We start from the raw sequence: 16,050 nt of genomic DNA, 5'->3' as shown, positions 1-16,050 counted from the left end.
GGAGAAATAAGAAGTGAGAGAGAGGCTGGGAGACGGGGACTGGGAGTCTGGGCAGAGAAGAGAAGGTGTAGAGGATCACCCAGGAGAGCAGGTGCCAGCAGCAGGAGGGCCTCGAGACTGGGCGCAGATTGCAGGGAGGGGTGTGGGGAGAGCCACCCTGCCCCATCCGCTCCTGTGAATGATTAAGTGTGGTTTTGTCACCTCCGTGAGCCCCCTGATGGGGCAAGGAGGCCTAGTCGTCAGCGGGCAAGGGGAGTGCACCAGCGTCCTCAGGGTACCCTTCATTTCCTGGCCTGAGGTCTTGTCTGTGTGAAGATGCGTCTCTCTTCAAATCTGGAGATTTTTACCCTTTTAAAAAACAGTTTCTCCTTCTGGAATTCCACTCGGATGTATGGGGAGCTTCTCGTCCATGCTTCGAGGCCCTCACTTCCCCATCCCTCCATCTTCACATCCTCCCGGTCCTGTGCCCTGTGCGCAGTCACACTGAGTTCTGACAGATTTCCTCCATTCTATTGGCTCTCGGTTATTTTACAAATTCTGGAATTGTTTCTTCTTCTCTTTAGTCTATCTTTTTTTAATTTTAATGACTTTATTTTTCATTTCCAAAAATATCCTTTTAGTTGTTTTCATATTTGCCTGATTTTTAAAAAATAACTTCTAGTTGCCCTCTTTTTCTCTGATAATTCTGTTCCTGATCAACTTTATTGAGATATAATTGCATACAATAGACTGCACACATTTTAAATGTCCAGTTTGCTGAGTTGTTTTTATCATGGATGGGGGTTGAATTTTGTCAGATATTTCTTCTGCAGCTGTTAAAATGATCATGTGAATTTTCTCTTTTCTTCTTTGATGTGGTGAGTTACACAGATTGATTTTTGAGGGTTGAACCAACCTTGCATCTTGTATGTGGTCCTGAGATATTCACTTTCTTATGTATTGCCAGGTTTGATTTCCTAGTGTTTTGTTAAAGATTTTTATGTGTATGTTCCTGAGGATGTTGACCTGCAATTTTCTTCTTTTGTAATATCTTTGTCGGGTTTTGATGTCAAGGTGATGCTGACTTTGTAAAATGAATTGGGAAGTTGGGCAGTGTTCTTTTTCCTTTGCTTTCTGAAGGATTTGTGTAATATTGGTGCTATTTTCCTTAAATGTTTGATAGAATCCAGTGAAGCTCTCTGGCCCCGGGGTGGTGCTGTGTGGTTGTATTTTGGTAGAAGGTTTGCGAGCTGACACACACTCTCTGGGGGTTGAACACTGAGGAGTTCCTGCCGGCAGCTGAAGGCACAGTCCTTCCTTCTTGAAGGAGTCTGGGCTGCTCATGTCAGCATCCATCATATTGGCTGATGCTTTGGCTCAGGTCTGTGGTCTCCCCATTTCTTGTCTGTTTGTTCCAACAATTGCTGAGAGGGGAGTGTGGAGCCCAGCTCTGACTGCAGGTCCACTCCCACTCTCTGTAGCCCTCTTAGCTTTGCTCAGTGTGCTTTGGAACCTGTGTAACACGCTTGGGCTTGTGGTCTTCTTGTGACCTCTTGGTCTCTGGTGACTCCGTTGTCTGGAGGCCTCCTGTGCTGGATGTTAATAGAGCCTCCCAGTTCCTTGTGCTCGCTATTGCACGGCATTTCTTCTTCCATCCTTTCAACTCTCATCCTCTGTGTATCTTTAAAGTGTAAACCACAGCTGTTAAGTGAGTGTCTTGCCAACAATATATATCCCAGTTTTCCTTTTTTATCTAGTATGTCAATCTGTGACTTTTAACTGGAGTGTCTAGTCTCTTTGCATTTAGTGTAATTTGAATTTGTCAAATCTCATTATTTGTTTCCACTTGCTGCTCATTCCCTGCCTTCTTTGAGGTTAATGGGACTTTTTAAAGAATTTTATGTTATTTCCTCTATTGGCTTCTTTGTTTCTCAGCTATACCTCCGGCAGGAGGTGGGGAGGGGGTTGCTCTAGGGCTAAATATACCTCCTCACTCACCAGAGTAGTGTAAGGCCGGTGCTGCATCTCTGCCCACTTCACAAGCGTAAACCCCTGTGAGGCTGCGCTCCGTCCACCCACCCACTCTCTCTGTGCAGCTGTTTTCATGTCTTTTACTTCTAAATATATGATAAACCGCATCTCATACAGTGCGGTTGTTTTGCTTTTAGCAGCCAGTGGTTTTTTTTTAGGAAAATTGCAGAGAAAACAATCGTCTCTTGCATTTATCCACGTCTTTACCAGTCCCACTGGCTCTTCTCTCTCCTCCACAGATCCGAGTTTCCATCTGGTGTTATTTCAGCCTGAAGGACTTCCTTTGTTTTTTCCTGCAATGCGTGACTGCTTGTGATGAATTCTTTCAGCTTTTGTTGATCTGAAAATGACTTTGCCTCACCCTTGTTTTTGAAGAATATTTTCACTGGTTATTGGATTCTGGGTTTACAGACATTTTTCTTCTTTAAATGCTTTTTTTTTTTTTTTTTGGTGAGGAAGATTAGCCTTGGGCTAACATCCATTGCCAATCTTCCTCTTTTTGCTTGAGGAAGATGGTCCCTGAGCTAACATCTGTGCCAGTCTTCCTCCGCCACAGCCTGGCTTGATGAACGGTGTGCGGGTCCGCCCCCAGGATTCGAACCTTTGAACCCCGGGCCGCCGAAGCAGAGCATGTGAACTTAACCACTACACCATCAGGCTGGCCCCTCTTCTCTAAACACTTTGAAAAGGTTGTTTTATTTTCTTCTGGTCTTTCTAGTTTTTGATAAAAAGTCAAGAATTATTTCAGCATGGTTCTCTTGGATGTGACATGTGTTTCCCTCCTTTCTGTTTTCGAGTTTCTGTCTCCAACTGTTGTTTTCAGCCTTTGGATTATGGTATTCCTTGGAGCCTTTTTTTTTTTTTTTTTTGTGAGGAAGATCAACCCTGAGCTAACATCTATTGCCAATCCTCCTCCTTTTTTTTTTCCCTTTTTCTCCCCAAGGCCCCAGTAGATAGTTGTATGTCACAGTTGCATATCCTTCTAGTTGCTGTGTATGGGACACGGCCTCAGCATGGCCGGACAAGCGGTGCGTTGGTGCGCGCCCGGATGCGAACCCGGGCCGCCAGTAGTGGAGCGCGCGCACTCAACCGCTAAGCCACGGGGCCAGCCCCTCCTTGGAGCCTTTTTTAAAAATCCCACTTGGGGTTTGCTGAAATACCAGATATGTAAGATGATGTTTTTGTCAGAACGTCAGATTCGTTTCTGCTTCATTGTCACTCTCATTTCCTTCCGAGACTCCAGCTACACTTGTGCTGGAACATTGACTGTTGTCCCACAGGTCCCTAAGGCACGGTTCCTTGCCTCGGTTCACCTGTTGCAATCTGTTCTTCTGACTGGATAATTTCTGTTGATCTGTTTTCAGGTTCACTGACTCTTCTACCTTCTCCAATCTGCGGGTAAGCTCAACTGGGAATTTTTTCATTTCAGTTATTATAGTTTTTCACTCTAGTATTTCCATTTTTTGTAGTTTCTACTTCTCTGCTGAGATTCCCTATCTGTTCACTCATTAGTATTGTTTTCCTTCTGCTTTTTGAACATATTTATATTTGTATTATTAATACCTGCATTAAAGGATTTGTCTGCTAAACCCAACATCTGGCCCATCTTATGTCCTGACTGTGGGTTACATTTTTCTGTTTCCCCACATAACTAATAATTTTTTATTGTGTACAGTGCACTGTGCAGTCTCTGGATTCTGTTATCTTTAGAAAAGTGTTGATCCTTGTTCTAGGAGGCAGTCAATTACTGGCTGGGAATTGGCTTCATGTGTTGTTGGGGCCGTACCTCTGGAATGTCAAGGTGTTTCCCAGCCTGTCTCAATGGGCCGCGACCTCTACACCGCGTCACACCTGTGATCTCAGCAGGCTCTGACTTTCGGTTTTCTTTGGGCGGGTCTAGAGCAGGCCTTCCTCCACGGGGTGGCCCTTCCTCCTAGGGTGAGACGCCTCCGTGGAGTCTCGGGGGGATGTCCAGAACGTCAGTGAGCCACTCACCAGGTCTCTTCCCTCTGGCTGGGCCAACTTTCTGTAGCCCGCAGCGCGGCATGGCCTCTGGCGTCTCTGGTATCCAGTATTACTTCTCCAGCCTGGAGCAGTCTCACCCTGTACGTGTGCAGCCCAGCCCTTGGTCACGGGTTCTCCGAGAGCCCACACACAGACTTCTCGGGCCCTGTGCAAAGCCTGTCCCTCCATCCCTGCGTGCAGACTCCAGCTGCTTCGGCAGCCCGTGCTCTGGTCTCTGCTTCCAGGGCTCACGGGGCCTGTGCTCTCCCTTCTGTGCCTCAGGAAGCGGTCCCAGGCGGAGCTGGCAGTCACGGGCTCATGCCTGACTTTCCTTCTCCAGGGGCTGCGGTCTTGTGCTCGGAGCCCAGTGCCTGAAACGGCTGCCTTGAGTATCTGGTCCAGCCTGTGGTTGTTATGCATGGCAGACTTACTTTATCACAGGTGCAAGCAGAAGTAACTCTGAAATTACTCATTCTAAGTCCTTTTCAGCTGGTGCCATTTGTCCTGTTTTGGCGGGTATGTATTCTCTCATTCAAATCTGCTCTGCTGACTCACCGTCATCACGGTGGTCTCCTGGAGGGAGCGGTTTGCCGGGTTCTCCCTGATACGGGCTGTCCTGCCGTGTGGACCTCTCTGCCGGGTTCTCCCTGATACGGGCTGTCCTGCCGTGTGGACCTCTCTGCCGGGTTCTCCCTGATACGGGCTGTCCTGCCGTGTGGACCTCTCTGCCGGGTTCTCCCTGATATGGGCTGTCCTGCTGTGTGGACCTCTCTGTTGTGTGTGTAGCGTCGGCCTGGTTTGGCCAGCTCCTTGGATCATCCAGCCCTGGACGAGTCTCACGTTACGGGGTTCAGGGCTCACGCTGCCCAGGGGAGCGTGATTCAGTGCTGGATCCGCCCCCATTTTGTCTGCTGCTTCTTTCCCTGCCTCAGGCCAGAGGGCAGTGAGCTGTTTCTGGCTGCAGTCTGGACTTCTAGGCAGAGTCTGTGGAACCTGGCTCCCTGATGGGGAGCACAGACCTCACCTGTGGCTTTAACCAGGACCCCTCGGTGGGCATGAGTGGCCCTCTCCCGCCCACAATGCCTGGCTCCCCTGGCAGCAGCACTGCACCTCCTGGCACCGGGGCTCTCTGCTCCTCGTCCCAAGGTTACGTGCATACCATATGGCACTCACCGTCTGGGCTGAGAGTCGGTGCGGGGGTCCTGTGGACTCTTACTCCACGTGTTTGTGGGATCTGCTAACGCTGTGTCCCAGGTAGTGACCGTGACGTGGTGGTCTCTGCATGGAATGCTGGAGACGTTTCAGGGGACACTTGATGTACTTGCTTAGACACGGCGACTCCAGCCCCCACCCAGCCCCGTGAGGTTCCAGCGGAGGCAAACGCCAGGCAGGGACCGGGGGCCGAGGGGGTGGTGCTGTTCTGAGCGGATGTGTGCGTCGGGGAAGAGCCTCAGCCGATGAGACCAGAATGAGACACCAGAGCAGAGCAGAGAGGCCCCGTCCTCCGAGGCAAAGACAGGGCTTCAGGTGTGGACAGTGGGGAGCGAGGGACTTGCACTGAAGCCCCTCATTGGCAATGCCAAGAGCCGTCCAGGAGTGATGGGTGAGACGGCACCGACCGACGCTCAGCTATACCTCCGGCAGGGGGTGGGGAGGGGCTCTCACCAGCTGGGTCTGAGGTCTCCTGTGGTCTGCAGGGACCTGCTCTCTTTGTGCTCCTGTGTGAGGCCATAAGGTCAGGCAGGGTGGGACCTGAAGGAAGCAGGAAAGCCAGGAGCCAGGAGGCCCACTGAGGGTCTCCCAGGAAGCCAGCACGCCCCGGGGCCCTTGTGACGCTGTGCTGTCCCTCCCCAGCCTCATGGTCCTGCTCCGCTGCCAGGCGCACATGGAGATGGCGTGCATCGAGGAGGATGAGGACCGGCTGGAGCCTGCCATGGAGCACCTGCAGAAGGCCATGCGCCTGGACAGCCTGGGCCTCTACCAGGACAAGCTCTGGAGGGCCGTCAACCGGCTGCGCCTGTGTACCATGCTGTACCAGTCCCCCACGCGCCCCGAGGATAAGGCCACCATGGCCATCGAGCAGGTGCTGGCACGGCCTGCTCGGGGCTCGCCCCCAGGACCCAGGGCCCTGCCGGCTCAGTGCCTGCCAAGGGCAGGCCTGTCCGGGGTGGGGCCCCCCGGCAGGACCCATGCGGTCCTCTTTAGAGGCCACAAGCACTCAGAAAAACCAGAGACAGTGCCACTCATCACACCTTCTCTTTCTTTTGCAGGCAAAGAAAGCTATCCCAAAAGACAGTGTCAGGGAGAAGCGGGCTCTGCTGGTGAACGCGGGCCTGGCCCTCGCCCCCGACACCTTCCGGATTGTGCTCGACAGTGAGAACGAGGCCAGAGGTGCGCTGGTCCCTCCTGGAGCCTGTGCTCCCGCTCAGGAGCCGCCCTGGCCGCATGCGGTCCCGAGGCAGACCCGAACCGACAGGTGTGGGCCACGCTGTGCCCCCTTGAAGGTCTGAACCCGCCGGCCTGGGCCTCGATGTGTGGCCTGTGGTCTCTGGAGGTGCCAGGAGGGGTCTCCTCTCCCGCTCTCTGTATCGGTCAGCTCGGGCTGCTATGACAAGTGCTCCGGACAGTGGGGCAGCCTTCACAATAGGATTCATCCTCTCACGGTTCTGGGGGCTGGAACTCTGGGATCAAGGTGTCGGCAGGCTGCTTCCTCCTGGGGGCCCGGAGGGAAGGATTGTCCCAGGCCGCACTCCTGGGCTTGCAGACGGCCGTCTTCTCCCTATGTCTTCACACTGTCTTCCCTCTGTACCTGTTTCTCTGTGTCCAGATTTCCTTTTTTTAATGACACTGGTCATAATGGATTAGGGTCCACCCCACCCCAATGACCTCATTTTAACTGGATTATCCCTCTAAAGACCCTATCTCCAAATGAGGTCACATTCTGAGGTTCTGGGGGTTGGGGCTTCATCACGTCTTTTTTGGGGGTCACACTTCTGCCCAAACCACCGTCTGAGGCACGAGGACGAGGTCCGGGGCTGCTCTGCCGTGTCTGTAGATGAGAGTCAGCGTGAGCGGACCTCTTCTCTGTCTCCACTCACACCAAACGTTGGCTTTTATCCCAAGGGGAACTGTAAACTAATTTTGGGTAAATGAATGGAAGGCTGCACTACCCACAAGCCTATCTCACCCTTGTGGACACAGGTCTGCACCTGGCTGGGGGCCCCACCCCCGCCCATCCTCTGGGGGTCCTGCCCGCAGACGTGATCCCAGCTGTCACACACACAGGAGCCGCAGGGTCCCGTGCTGCGGATCCGAGATGAGGGAGAAGGACGGGTGAAGTCCTGCCCCAGCGGTGGGAAGGAGGACGTGGTGGGGCGTGCCCCTCGCCCTGGGGGCAGCTGCCCTCTCTGTGGCCTCACGCTGGTCATTCCCCTGAGTCATTCTCATCTGGGGCGGGCATCATGCCTCCCTGTTTCATCTCATCCCCGCAATCTGAGGAGCACGGGGCTCTGTCGGCGCTCACACACGCCTGGTGCTCTTGGTGCGTTTCACGGTGACGCGCATTGCTGGCCTGCTGGCCTGCCTGGTGTCCGCGGGCTCTGTGAGCCGCGCCTGAAGGCGAATGCCTGTTTCGCTGGGAGGATGGGTGGTAGCCCGGGCAGTGCGTGTCCTGTGTCGCACACCATGCAGCTGTGCCGGGTGGCCGGGCGTGGGTGGGGTTGAGCTCTCAGAGTAAGCGCCAGATCCGCCGGGAGGAGGAGCCTCCAACACCAAGCAGAGAGAACTGCCGACCTCGGGCAAGGACAGCGGGTGGTGGGCAGGGACCGCATGAAGGGAGTAGCCCCGGGGCCTGGGTGGGTGGAAGAGGGGGCAGGGTGATGAGTCCCACCTTGAAACACGCTGCTCTGGTGCTTGGGGGCTTCCCGCACTCACAGGCATAGTTGGCTCCACCTGCTTCCATCAGAAGACCACAGATGCCCCAGGAGCCGCTCTTGGCTCTGCCTGGAGTCCAGGGCCCCAGGGCTGCTGAGGGCAGATGATACAAATATTCCCTTGAACAGAGCTGGGTTCCTCTGAGTCGCGTGATCCCTTACCATGTGGCGCTTGCATTGCATTTTCCGTCCTCAGTTTCCACCGGGAAGAACAGGGGCCGGTTCACCTACCTCTGTGCGAAGGCGCGGCACCACATCATCAGCGTGGACAAGGCCACCGGGCACCTCCGGCGTCTGGGGAATGAGAATGACAAGGAGCGGTGAGTGAGGAGAGGAAGAAGGACGCGAGCTGGCCGGGCGGGGCTGTCACCGAGAGCGTTCGTCACGGCCGGGCGGCGGGAGGGGGAGGCGCGGGCTCCCCAACGGCCTCGCAGATGGACCTCCCCGTCGGCCGTGAGACAGCAAACCACAGCCCTGAGGGTGTTCTTGTCACTCTGCTGAGACTGTCCTGACTCCAGGAGGACGCCCAGCGCTGGGCGCTGCGTGTGGTTCTCAGGACGCAGTGGCGGGAGTGGCTGGCTTCTGGAGCACACTGCAGGGGTCTCCACCCAGGGCCACCTGCCCCAGGGGAGGGAGGTCAGCTGGTACAGTGACACTTGGCCAGTGGCAGCCAGACATCTGCCCCCTGCGCTCTCCCCCCTGACCTCGGGGGGCAGCCCCACCCCACCCGGCCCGTCCTGCTGCCTCGAGGCCCCAGCTGTGAGCATTGATTTGTCTCAAGGTCGCTCTTTGCAACCTTGAAACTGCAGCACCGCCGGTGCCTCTTGCTCACAAGCAACAGTTCGATGTGATTTCTGCTTTTACCAGTCACAGCTCTGTGCACTTGTTCCCTCCTTTCCATCTTTGGTGAGCAGAATTCAGATTTGGGCAGAGCTTGCCAAAGTTGCCCGGAAGCAAGGTGTGTGGGACGTGTGCCGGGCAGCAAGCCGCTTCTGTCTCCTGTACGACAACGTCAAGGTGAAGAAGCCTGCGAGGTGGAAGAGAGGTGTGTGCTTCCGGGCCGTGCGTGCGCAGTGAGTCGCCAGCCAGTCAGGACCAGCTCCGGGCTTCACATGCTCGCTGAAGCCCCGGGGCCAGAAAGGCCCATGGCTGCCCCGGCCGCAGTGGCTAAGCACCTCTGGCAGTCACCGTGCAGGGGCTGGCCAAGTCCCGACAGGCTGCGGCCGTGCCGTCCACTGCCTCCTGGAAGAGGCCAGGATTTGCTCTTGAAGTGACGGAAAGGGTTGCTGTGCCAGGACTTGAATCCAGTGGGGCCTTCAAATGGAGAGGGTATTTTAAATATATGCAGCTGACTGCCCAGCACAGTTCATGATGAACAACGATCACTACTAATTATTATTGTTACTATACTACTTTATTATATTATTATTATACTAATAATTATTATTATCATGACTGATTATGGGGCCTCCTGTGTGCGTCTGGCTCTGTGCCAGGCTGACTTCGCATGCCATCATTTCGTTTGATCTTAACCATCACTCTGGGGTCATCAGGGGCCTCAGAAAGGGGAAGGGACCTGCCGTGAGCGAGAGAACCAAGGCCGCGTGGTGGGAGCCTGCAGGCAGAGCCCAGAGGGCAGAGGCTGATGGCGTGTATGGGGGCCGAGTATGGAGCAGCCTCCAGAACAGGCTTGTTTCTCGGGGATGTGGGCGGGGAGCAGGCTCCCCACCGTCGTCACTGGGCCTGCGGACTGACCAGTCCAGTGTGCAGGTCCCTGGAGGAGCTCTGGTCTAGTGGACTGTTAGGACACAGGGAACTGCCAGGGTTCCGAGAAGGCCTGGACCGTGGGTGTTGCCGGCTTGGCGGGGCCGGGTGCTTCTCGAGCACCAGAACCACACAACCAAAACCAAGAACCGTGGGTTTGGGGGTGTCAGCTAGAGACTGGCTGTGGCCAAGCTGGCTTTGGGGACACCTTAGCCACCTCACAGGGGGCCCTGCACACTTGGGGAGGTCTCCTCCAGCCCCTTCCTGGGAAAAATGCCCACCGCCCAGAGACCCCTGCCCGCCCCCCGGAGCTGAGGAGAGGCCAGGAATCCTTGCTTTTTTGTTGAGTTGCTGGAAAAGATTCGCCACATCTGACCACATCTGAGACTCTGCTGTTTCCCTCAGGAAAGAAGAAGAAGGGCGGAGCAAGCTCGGTGCAGGACGCCTGGGGCCAGTCAGATGCCACCCTGCAGAGGCAGGTGTCCCCCAGCCTGTTGCGGAAGTTCGCCGAGGTGGGGTTCATCAATGCTGAGGTGCGTCCCTGCATGGCAGCATCACGGGGTGTGCGTTTTCAGCATTGGCACGCGGGCGCGAGGACCCCCACGAGTATCTTCTCATCTTCTGAGGTCGCCGCGTCTGCACTGATGGGGCGTGCTGACCCCTGAAGACGTTTTTCCCAGCGCTCCACCTCTGCTCCTGAAATAAGACTGCAGATTATGGAGATTTCCCTGGGTTCTTGGGTATTTTCTAGGAGAAACTGATAAATCAAAATGTGGTGTGTGTTGATATAAATTTTTCTTTAGAAATAGTTTCTGAATTGTGAACTCAGAGTCACATCGGTACTAGGGGTTGACTTCCTGCATCTGGGAGGGTGTTTGCATCAGAGTGGACGTCAGGAGCACTGTGAACAAGGGGTGATGGAGGGAAGTGTGTGTTGGATCTAATCCCGTCCGAGGCGGGCTGCCTGCTTTGGGGACCAGCCGCCAGGCCTTACCTGGACTCCCTGCTGCCTCCACTGTGAGCCCAGTCCCCACAGTGAGCACAGGACCCCAGGACTCGCAGGCAGCAGAGCTGGATCCGGGCCGGCACTGGGACCCAGGTCTGAGCTCTCAGCCATGGCACCTGTGCCTCCATGCCAGGGGGACATTTGGTGACATTTTGTAACTTCAGGTTTCTTTGAGCAACTTTAGGTTGTTTCTTTTGGGAGTGGGCAGGTGACCTGGCCAGAGCACTCCCTGGTTTGCTCAGTAAGGGTCTGCTGAGACCTCCAAGTGCAGGTCGGGCCATGACCCGGGGACACAGTGAGGACTGGAGGAGAGCGTGCGCTCAGGGAGCTGACAGCGACAACCAGGGAAACAAGTGGCAAGGCCGTCCAGCTACCTCTCTGCAGCCCCATCAGCCTGTGCCCAGGGGTCTCAGCAGTCTTTAGTGTTTCTATACCCACTCGTGAAGCCATCGGGGGACGGGGACGCTGGCTGGGCACTTGCTAATGTGTCCGAGGTGTGGTGATGGCTCAGGTTGTGCTCTTGAAAGGAGCCCTTCGTTTCTGAGATGCAGGATTCACAGGTGAAGTGACGGATGTGTGGGGAGGGAGCAAGTCCTCCCCACAGGGAGAACACGCAAGGTCGTGAAGGCCATGGGGTTGGTCACAGTGTCTCCCCACCTGCGCCTGTCTGCATGTTCCCGCCTGGTGCTGGTCCTTGCTCCCGTGACCTCTCCCACCGCAATTCCTTCACAGGCCACTGTCCACTTGCTGCGGTCAGAAGGTGTAGAGCTAAATGACTGTCCCAGGCCCCCTGAGGACTTGAGCCAGCACCCAGCCGGCTACACGCTCGAGTCTGCAGAGGACAACGCAGAGTGGATCATGTACCGGTAGGTGGCTGCCACGTGGACTGACGGGGCCAGGTGTCCTCTGCACCTGCGGCACTGCTTGTCCACGGAGAGGGCAGGCTTCGTGGCCTGGGAAGCAGGGCACAGGTCACGAGTGGCTGTGTCCAGACCAGGAGTGTGGTGTGGTGTCACGTGTGAGAAGAGTGACGAGATCGGTTTGTCCAGTGCTTTGTAGTTCAGACTTGTGTCCTTTGTGGTTAGTCCTTCTCGTTATCAGTAAAGGTGCGATGTCAGGGAGATCATGTGAAAGGTGGAAAATATAGACCAGCAGCGCTCTTTCTGTCTGCTCGGAGGGGAGGCTGTGGTCAGCTCTCAGTATGGGAGCACCGTCACGGGATGTCTGGGCCACAAATCACTCCCAGTATGCGAATGAGAAAGTTCATATGGAACATTCCAGAAGACTTGCCCACAAGAGATGCCAAGTGCAAAAACAGTTGTGAAATTGAGGTGCTGTATTAACAATGATGATTTTTAGTGTTTTTTAATCTAAAATTAAGTATTTTTAAAAGTGAATGTGGTAGTGAGTGAATATTTGTGTTTTCACATCATAGGAGCTGATCACTGTTAACTGGGGGAGAAGAAAAGCCTATTTTACTCTTGGTTTTACCCAGTAAACAGGCTGCCCGCACCCTGTGCTCCCGTGCGGGAGTGGAGGTGGAGCCCTGGCCCCTCTTCCTCTGCACCCGTGTGCGGTGTGGGGAGACCTCGTGCGGTGTGGGGAGACCTCATGCGGCATGGGGAGACCACATGCGGCATGGGGAGACCACCGAGCCCTCAAGAGGCACAAGGAAGGAGAGTGTGCACGAGGGTTGTGTGGGTGATGTTCGTCTTGGTGTTTTAAGGCCGTCTCTGCCTTAGTCGCCTTCAGAGTGTTGTGCAGAGCACAGCCCGGGGCCCTGTCCTCGGAGCCCGCTGCCACAAGGCAAGGTGAGGCCAGGTCTGTCTAGGGCCCAGGCCCAAGGCTGGAGCAGAGCTGTCCTCACCTGGTGGCCCTGCTTACACTTGGAGGAGGATCAGCGAACCAGGGCCCAGGCCACATCTGACCCACAGCCTGGTTTTGTACAGCCCACGAGCTAAGAGTGGTTTGGACATTTAAACAAATTGTAAAATAAAATAGTGAAAAATATGCAGCAGAGACGACACGTGGCTGGCAAAGCCAGGAATTTCTGGCCCTTTACCGAAAAGGATGTGGAGCCCTGGTGCAGACGCCACGTGCACACAGCACTACGTGGGAAGGGCTCGCCCTGAGGAGGCGGCCTGTGTGCAATGGGTGGAGGCCAGCGAGACTCGGCACAGGGGCAGGCGTGAGGGGCAGCTGCAAAGCTGGACAGGCAGCCGGGCAGGCCTTGGGCCAGGGGTTGGTCCTCAAACGGGGAGGGTCCGGGGAGGTCTGCAGGCGAGGGACAGGATGAGAGGGTCTTATTGCACGTGTGGGAGCTTGCAGAGGTGAGCAAGGGGCGTCCAGCTGGGAGATGGGAAGAGCTGGGCAGGTCCAGGGTCCTCGGGAGGGAACACGTCGGGCTGCCCCTTTCTAACCTCCGGGCTCCATAGACAGGGGCGGGGCCGATGGCAGAGTCCACACTTACGTCTTTAATGCACGTTTGGGGAAAGTCTTGTTTCAAAGGAGAGCCTGATGGTGTGTGTTCTGCAGGAACTGGATAGAGGGTCTGTCGCACTACGCCATGAGCAACTGGCTGCGGTCTGCTGAGATCGGACAGGAGATACAGGAGGCCTGGATCGTGCAGAACGCCGTGGTCTACGTCCTGAATCACAACCACCATCTCCTCGTGGCCGGGCGGCAGAAAGAGCTTGTGGATACCTTGTGTCACCTCCTGAGCATCGTCAAGGCCACAGGCCACAGCGGGTGGGTGTGGCTGGCGGGTGTTGTGTGCATTCGTGACCCTAGGATCCAGGCCCAGGAGCTGTGGGGTCAGACATGTATTCACTCTGGGGGGTGGTGCCACCAGCCCCCTGCCCCCATCTTTAGTGTCATCCCTCCAGTGAGAGTTGGGGCCACTGGCGCCTGGCACCTGGCAGTGACGGGCCATGGAAAAGCCTGCAGGGGACACAGGGAGGGGTGCCTGAGTCATCCCAGGGTCTCTGTTTCCTGGTTGTGCACCCCTGAGCCAGTTACTCAGCCTCTCTGAGCTGCAGGGTGGCATGTGGGGGTCAATGAGATGCTGGTGAGGCCCTGACCCACAGCAGAGCTCTCACAGCCACACGTGGCCCCGAGGCATCGCCACAGTGCCAATTCCCAGCCTGCCTCACTCTGTTCTGAACAGAACAATTGCAAGGAAGGTTTGCTGAGACATGAGTCTCTCGGGAAAATGGAAGGGAAGGAAAGGAAAGGGATCTCCTCCATACAGACCTCACTCTGGTTGGGGCAGGGGTGAGGATCTGTGTCTGTGTGTTCTTTATCCACATGGGTGTGAACTCCTGAGGGACTGTGTCCACCAGCTAAAATAAGACATCCGAAAACATCAAGTCAGGTCAAAGTTTCATCTAACTAGGATGAAATTTTAAGACTCTCTTTGTGTGTTTTTTGTTGGTTTGGCTTTTCATCCAAACAATAAGATTTAAAATTTTTCCATCAGATACTGAAGTAGAAATGCTAGAATGCAGCAACATAGGCATGTGGTAACTTTTTAAAGTTACGGATAATAAAGAAAATGGGCCATGAAGTAAGGAATTGCTCAGTGGTGCTCACCTCTCCTCCAAGTGTGAGGCCCTGGGCAGGGTCCCTATGGCCAGGGGGAGAGGAAGTCAGCACCCTGACAGGGCTCCGAGAAACCAGCCCTCGGAAGCTGAGCCCCTCCCAGTCACGCAGTCATCCTGCATGGTTCTGTTGTGGACAAAGATCAGACTTTTATCCCCAATTCTTGGCATACGGAGACCATTTTTGACTATTTTAAATGTTTTAGTACCATGACGTTTCTGGTGAGAAACATGAAGGTTCTGTTGTAAGCCCATCAGATCTGGTAATTGATGGAAATGCTTAGACCACGACCAAAGGTCTGCTGGACACCCCGTCCGGGCCCCACAGGACTCCCTGAGGAGTCTAGCCCACATGGCACAGGTGTTGACCTCTCAGTGTGGAGGCCACCTGTGGCAGGGGACCAAGCCCTCATCCTGTCACAGCCGGCTCCCTTCCTCCCTCGAAAGGCTGATTCGCTTCTTGAACTGGCACAGGGACGATGGGCAGCCACCCTTCTGTGTCAGTCCAGCAGATGGGGACCCCGTAAACACACTTGTGGTGGATTTCTGAGGACTCCCCGGCTTCTGCTGGACTCTGGGCCCGTGGCTTCACGCGGCTGCAGTTAGGCTGCCGTCAGGCTGTGCTTCACTCGCTGGTGCCTTGTTTTCCAGGGACCCCGTGATGCTCGCGATGCTCTGCAATGCTTTGGCTCGAGGCTTGATTATCAGCTGGATTCCAACCCAGACACCAGAAAAATCTAGAAGACTTGTGCGACCAAACCTGCTTCATGGGCCGCCAGACTCAGGAGCCAGCTCTGCAGTGAGGACTGCAGTGGAGGTACAGCACCCTCGCTGTGTGTGAGGGCCGGGGCAGGCAGGGACCAGTCTCCCTGAGATCAGTGGAGGCGATAGGTGGGAGGGCGCTTTGGGAAGTGGAAACCTCCGGCAGGGGTTTTCAGCTGCCCGGAAACAGGGCACGGGGTGAGGAGCCGGTGGAAAACATGCATTTCTCAAAAAATGAGGAAACGAGACAAGTTGAGGTGGGGGGCAGTGTCAGGAGGACGCCCTGCGAGGCCCTGGCCGCACCTCTGCTGGTTATTCCAGAGCAGACAAACGGGGGTGTAAAACTAGGAAATACAGACAATGCCAGTCTCAAACAGAAATGCGACCATACACGATAAAAAGTGCACGGACAGGTTGTATGATGACTTGGTGGGTCATCATTCCATAAAAGCCGTTTCCCAGGAAATGTGGGTTTTACTGTAGTCATTCATAATAAAGGAGGAAATGGTAATGGTCTCAGTGATGGATGTGGAAAGGTGTCTGATAATCCGTCACTCATTTCTAATTCAGAAGAATCTTAGTAAAGGTGGAAGAAAGCAATTTCCTGAATGAGTTTAGGGAATCTGCCAGAACCCGCGGCAGACCCGAGTACGGGCCGAGAGAAGTGCTTCCGGTGAGGAGGACCGAGAAAGGCCACCGGGGTCACTGCTGTGGGCCGCGGCCAGGAGCCCCGGATGCAGAAAGACGAGGGAGGGAGAGAAAGGCGGGAGGAGCCCATGCGGCGCGGCCCTCTGGGGCCGCATGGCACTCTCAGCGCAGTCGGGTGGAGACTGGAGTCAGAGCGCACACCTGCCTGAGAGCCCGCACCTGGCGTACACCTGCGGGAGCGCAGAGTCAGGGCGCAGAAGGCCCTGGGGCTGCAGGGCCCGTCGGGGCGAGGGGACTGCCGGGAGCAGGGCCGGGGCTGGAAAGG

General features: G+C 55.4%; 1 protein-coding gene across 1 annotated transcript in view; it reads left to right on the top strand.

The window, feature by feature from the left end:
- The window catches only part of CFAP46 (cilia and flagella associated protein 46), a 126,112-nt gene that overhangs the window by 27,957 nt on the left and 82,105 nt on the right, over positions 1-16,050 (top strand). The window contains exons 12-19 of the mRNA XM_058544333.1: positions 5,869-6,097; positions 6,285-6,405; positions 8,143-8,266; positions 8,861-8,991; positions 10,116-10,243; positions 11,449-11,582; positions 13,252-13,464; positions 14,967-15,132. Coding sequence (XP_058400316.1) covers positions 5,869-6,097; positions 6,285-6,405; positions 8,143-8,266; positions 8,861-8,991; positions 10,116-10,243; positions 11,449-11,582; positions 13,252-13,464; positions 14,967-15,132 — 1,246 coding nt within the window. The remainder of the gene's footprint in view (positions 1-5,868; positions 6,098-6,284; positions 6,406-8,142; positions 8,267-8,860; positions 8,992-10,115; positions 10,244-11,448; positions 11,583-13,251; positions 13,465-14,966; positions 15,133-16,050) is intronic.

This window comes from Diceros bicornis, chromosome 6 (genome assembly GCF_020826845.1).
Source record: "Diceros bicornis minor isolate mBicDic1 chromosome 6, mDicBic1.mat.cur, whole genome shotgun sequence".
NCBI classification, from domain to species: Eukaryota; Metazoa; Chordata; class Mammalia; order Perissodactyla; family Rhinocerotidae; genus Diceros; species Diceros bicornis.
This window is presented reverse-complemented; position numbering and strand designations above follow the sequence as displayed.